This window comes from Microcaecilia unicolor, chromosome 4 (assembly GCF_901765095.1).
Source record: "Microcaecilia unicolor chromosome 4, aMicUni1.1, whole genome shotgun sequence".
Taxonomy (NCBI): Eukaryota; Metazoa; Chordata; class Amphibia; order Gymnophiona; family Siphonopidae; genus Microcaecilia; species Microcaecilia unicolor.
The window spans coordinates 231,010,077-231,016,076 of record NC_044034.1 but is presented as its reverse complement, the minus strand read 5'-3'; the positions used below and the strand labels follow the sequence as shown (position 1 = coordinate 231,016,076).

The window sequence follows — 6,000 nt, the reverse complement described above, 5'->3', positions numbered from 1 at the left end:
ACTTAGTAAATAGCGACTAAGCAGTTAGCCAGCTATATTACGTGATATAGCCAGCTATCTGCAAATATTCAAGTACTGGCCAGCTAAGTTTAGATTGCAAATCGGACTGCATAAATAGCAGTCCTATCTTTGCCTGCTATTAACTTAACCAGTCAGCGCTGAATATTCACATAGCTTGCCAAAACCCCCCACAGATACTCAATGCAGTCCCAGCATGGAGTATCCAGGGTCAACTCCGCCAGTGTTAGCTAACTGCGCTGCCTGCTGCTGGCTCAATATCGGGGGGGGGGGGGGGGGGGGGGGGGAGGGTATGGTTTGTATAGCTGACAAGGAATCTTGGGAAACTCTAGACTTTGGAATTTACGCCTCCTCCATGGTATGTCAGCTATAGGGGCAGCTATAAATCCTAACATTGCTAGTGCTCTCCCACTCCTATGCCAGTTTCCTCAACCCTTCCCCCCCCCCCAACAGCCACATAGACACATCTCACATCACCCTTCTGCCCCTGGACAACCAGTAGACACCTCTTACATCATCTACCCCTCTTCCCAACAGCCAGCACAGACATCCCCTTGAACAACCCCTGGCAAATCTGCCAGACTCACCCACCCCGTGAGGCTCAAGGCTCTCAAAAATGGCCCTTGACCTACAAGACCCCCCCCCAACCCAGTTTTGGAGCTTACCAGGGGTCCCTGTGGTCTCGTGGGACAGAAGAGATGCCCACAAGCTCCTGCCTCATCTCCTTTGGGCTTCAAAATGACCACTAAGACCTCTACAAGTAATATCACTGTATTACTACTAGGGATCAGGCTTCCATATATAAGACATCTTGGTGGCTATCTCAAAGACACAGAAGACATGAAGCACAAGTAGGCATCACTTCCACCCCACTAGACGCCAGGAACACCAGAAAGCCTATGGACTAGGTCAAGGGGTGGTGGTAAGGGGACTTGCAGCTCAAGTCCTATTTGTGAGGACCTTGGGCCCCAGGGGGATGGTCTTGGGGTGGCTGCCAAATGGGCCAAATATGGGGGGAGGTCTCCTTTGCCAAGAGGGATTTTTGAGATGTCTTTCGTGGCTATTGGGGGGAGAGATGACTTTTCTGGTTGTCATGGGTGTTGGGTGATGCAAGAGATAGCTTTGCTGGCTGCCAGGGGATTGGGAAAGCTTGCATTAGGCTAGGGGCTGCCTACTGGAGAACCACCATTGCTGGAGTTGAGCCCTTTTTAGAGGGAGAGGCGATTTTAGAAAGCTGCTCTCATGTGAATGGGGGGGGGAGGGGAGGAGTTAATTTTTCCCCAAATCCAGCTTTCTAAAATCGCTTTTTCCTTGGACATGGAGGGACTTGGACATGAAGCCCTACTCCTATTTTCCAAGCGTCTTTATTTTTTGCAGAGCCTCTTGTAGAATAGGATCAGAATTCCATAGTCCCTGACTTGAAGGTTTGGATTCCCCTCTATGTGTCCTTTCTAAAATCTGCCTTGTAAAGTCACTCCATTTGAAACCCTTTAGATTGAAATTCTGAATATAAAATTTGTGACAAGCATCTCCCAAATTCTTCCAGGATCATTTGTTCTGCTAAGCAGATGGAACAATCCTCTTTTTCAGCTTCTTCTCCTTGAGCCAACAGACAGGCACATGTTGCTTCCACTACTTCCCAGGAAATGCAGGTAAGTGCAATTCTATTCAGAGAAAGATAATAAGAATACATAAAAAGGTACACTGGGTATGAGTGTTCACAGTAATGTATCAAGGCACTTAAATGTTATTTATTTATTAGTTTATAATCCATATATGGAAAACAAAAACAACAACAAAAAAAGAAACAGGCACAGATCTGCCTCAAATTAATCCACTAACAAAGCAGTTCAGAATTAAAAAAAAAGTGGTTTATTAAAACTTACCTGACGTGGCCACGTTTCACCCTCAGGCTGTGTCAGGGGTAAAAACTAAAACTAAAAACACACATAATAAATGTTCTTAATAAACATAATCATTAAAATACAATAGTTAAAAAATAAATAAACTTGAAATACCAGAATCAATACTTACATACAGAGGACAGGTATATTCAGTGTGATAACGTGTGTGTTTCAAAAATGAAAAAAACAGTTCTTTATAATCAATATAAGTGCATCAGTCTATCATGCATTTTTTCCACATATGGTGAATACAGAAATATGTCTCTAGTGCACAGTGCTTCAAGAGGGACATGCTACGCAATAATTTACCAACAATACCGACCTAAAAGGGGTTAAAACAGAGTTTACCCCTAAAAGTTAACTTATAACACAACCTAAAAACAAATTTAACACAAACATAAGTATAACCTGGTTAACGCCTTTCATTCCGGTATTGAAAATCAAGCCAGCCCAAAAAACAGTTCAGAAAGCTCAGCACATACTCACTGTACTACAATATAAAAGTCACATCATAAAACTCCATAAAACATAAAATCTTTAACAATTTACACTTTTTTTTAGGAGTGTTTTGTAAGATTGTTTTTGAAATTGTTTTAGTCAGATTCCAGCTTCTAGCACTGCTCTGTCAGTATTTTTATGATTTAACATTCATTTGTGTAAAGATTTTATGTTTTATGGAGTTTTATGATGTGACCTTTATATTGTAGTACAGTGAACATTGGACAAGCCAATGACATCACTGGAATGCATGGCACGATGGCGGCTGAAATGCATGGCTTTCTTAATTCCTTTTAACGTTTTTAAAACATTTTTGTGATGGTTTTAAGTCATTTTGAACTAATTTTTAGCGATTCCAGGTTTGCTTTGTGATTTTGATTGTGGAATTTTATTTTATATATTTTGTGTTTATAAGTGCTATACAGCGTTTTTAAATATTTGTTCTCTTTAATGTTTTTTTTATATGATTCAGCCACTAGTCATGTTGTTTTGGTAATTTTTAAAGATTAACAGTTATTGGGGCCCTTTTACTAAGCTGCATAAGCGTCTACGCGGGCCTAACACACGCCAAATGGAGTTACTGCACGGCTACCGCGTGGCTCTTGTGGAAATTTCATTTTTGCTGTGTGTCCGATATGCGCGGCCAAAAAATAATTTTTATTTTCTGCCGTGCGTATCGGATGCATGCGAAGTGGCATTTAGTGTGCGTAGGTCCTTACCGCTCGGTTTCTGCATGAGACGTTACCACTAGGTCAATGGCTGGCGGTAAGGTCTCAGACCCAAACCGGATGTGCAGCAATTTTCATTTTGCTGCATGTCCTTTTAAAAAGGCCTTTTTACAGGTGCGCTGAAAAATGATTCTGCACGCGCCCAAAAACTGTGCCTACAGTACTGTAGGCCATTTTTCAGTGCACCTTAGTAAAAGGACCCCATTATTTGTAAAATGATTTCTTATTTTCAAAGTTTCTTTAGCTGTGACCTTTGAACTTTGGGAAGTGAATACAAAGTAGCCAATGGAAGTAATTGTACGATGCTGCTTTCACAGACACGGAGTACTGCAAGATAAATGTGAGTATGTGCCGAGCTTTCTGAACTGCTTTTTGAGCAGGCTTGATTTTCAGTACAGGAGTACAATGCTTTGAAAAGGTTATTCTTATGTTTGTTTTAAATTTGTTTTTAGGTTGTGTAATAAGTTAACTTTAGGGGTAAACTCAGTGGCGTAGCAAGGGGGGACGGGAGGGGCGGTCCGCCCCGGGTGTCAGCTCAGGGGGGGGGGTGCTCCCTGCCAGCTCCCCCCCTCGGCAAATCGACACCCCCTCCCCCGACCAGCTCCCGCACCCTACCTTTAAAAAGAATATCGGGAGGCGAGGCGCAGCGCCTCACGCCTGCCCTGCACGTAAAAGAAATGTGGACCGTCGGGTCTTCCCTAGCTCTATCTGTCCCGCCCTCCGCTGACACAACTTCCTATTTCCGCAAGGGCGGGACAGACACAGCGAAAGAAGGCCCGACGGTCGACATTTTGTTTACGTGCAGGGCAGGCGCGAGGCGCTGCGCCTCGCCTCCCGATATTGTTTTTAAAGGTAGGGTGCGGGAGCTGGTCGGGGGGGGGGGGTGTCATCGTGCTGCACCCGGGGGGCAGGTGCAACGGCGAACCACCCCGCCCCGGGTGGCAGCCCCCCCCCTGCTACGCCACTGGGTAAACTCTGTTTTAACCACTTTTAGGTAGGTATTGATGGCAAATTATTAAGTACCATGTCTCTCTTGAAGCACTGTGCACTAGGGACACATTTCTGTATTCACCACTTGTTTCAGGGTTATCTTTTGCTAGTGAAAAAATGCATGATACACTGATGCACTTATTCAGGGCCGGTCTTAGGCAGAGGCGACCAAGGCGACCGCATAGGGCCCCGCGCCTAAGGGGGCACCGCACGGCACGCCTAAGGGGGCCCCACGCAGCGCGCCTCAACTCTGCCTCGCTCGTGCCTCCGCTCCGACCTCCGCCGCTGCTCGCCTTAGTCGCCTGAGATGATCAACATTCCCGCAGCTCAGCCGCTCTGCTCCCGCCACTACCGGCGCGGCGCCCACCCCCGGCTAGGGCCCGCTGAGCCCGCTGTCAGCTCCCGAGTCCCCGGACCCTGGCGACTAACTGAGCGCTGCCAGCGAGCCAGCCCAGGCAGCGACGGCCCTGCCCCCAATGGTGACGACAGACAGTTGCAGCGTGACGGCTCACCTCCAGGCACCAACTTCTCGCTCAATGTCCCACCTTCTGATGTATTTCCTGTTTCCGGACGCAAGGGCGGGAGTCACTGAGCGGGAAAAGCTGGAGCCTGGTCGGAGGTGGTGAGGACGTGAGGTGAGCCATCGTTGCTGACGCCAACAGTTGTGCACTTATGCCGATTTGAAATCGGTTTCCATGCAGGCAGGAGATCAGGAGAAGTGTCTCTCTCATCTAACGACGCTTGCGGACGGTGCAAAGGTTGGAAATGTCTGCCTCCCTGAGAGGAATTTGGCCCAACAACATTAGTTGCTGGAGAAGCTGAGCAAGTAAGATCTTCTGGCTTGGAAGAGGCTGTTTCTAACATATCTGGGTTATTTTCACATAGATCTGCAGATATTTCTCCTGATAAAAATTTGGATGGCAATAGCAGATTTAGCTAAAACACTGCTTCCAGTAATTAATGATATGACACCTCGAATTAATCATTTGGAAGCTAGACTGCAAGCACAGGAAGAAAAGATTACTAAGCTAAAATCTGAGAATGGAAATCATGAAGTAGCAAAATCTGATATAAAGTAGGTACAATCAGTTCAAACTATTTTAGTAACTGATGTGGCTACTTGCCTCTCTGGTTTGATGGGTTACAGAGTAATAGGGAAATTTGAAAGTACTGGATCTTTTCTTAATAAATTTTCCATTTATTCTCCTTTGTTATGAGAATTGGAACTACTAATTGTAGTGGACTTGAACTGAATAATTTCTGGGGAGGGGAGATTTCATGATAGCATTGTGCTTATTATTTCAATCAGTTTTTTTGTACAAGTTTGCTTCATTTGTCTTTATTTGAAATTTCATAAATAAAAAAATGTTCTAAAAATGGAATAATCTTATCAATGGGGTGGGGCTAGGGTGGGGTGGGGCGGGGCTAGGGTGGGGCCCCACCAAATTGGTCTTCATAGGGCCCCGCACTTGCTAAGACCGGTCCTGCACTTATTGATTTTAAAGAACAGTTTTTTTTCATTTTTCAAACACACACGTTATCACACTGAATATACCTGTCCTCTGTATGTAAGTGTTGATTCTGGTATTTCAAGTTTATTTATTTTTTAACTATTCTGTTTTAATGATTATGTCCAAAATACAGCAGCGAGACTTGTCTTCAGTAAGGCCCGGTTCGACAGTGCGAAGCCTCTTCTTGCTAAACTTCACTGGCTTCCGATCAAGGAGCGCATAGAATTCAAAATTTGCACCATGGTTCATAAGATCATCAACAGGGATGTCCAAAGTTACATGCTGAATTTGATTGACTTGCCAGCCAGAAATGCTGACCCGTCATCAAGATTATATCTCACCCTGCACTAC

General features: G+C 45.0%; 1 protein-coding gene across 1 annotated transcript in view; it reads right to left on the bottom strand.

Moving 5' to 3' along the window:
- Positions 1-1,489: 1,489 nt before the first annotated feature.
- Positions 1,490-6,000, bottom strand: part of LOC115469041 (tesmin-like) — a 263,762-nt gene continuing 259,251 nt past the window's right edge. The window contains exon 8 of the mRNA XM_030201307.1: positions 1,490-1,682. Within this exon, the coding sequence (XP_030057167.1) occupies positions 1,490-1,682 (193 nt within the window). The remainder of the gene's footprint in view (positions 1,683-6,000) is intronic.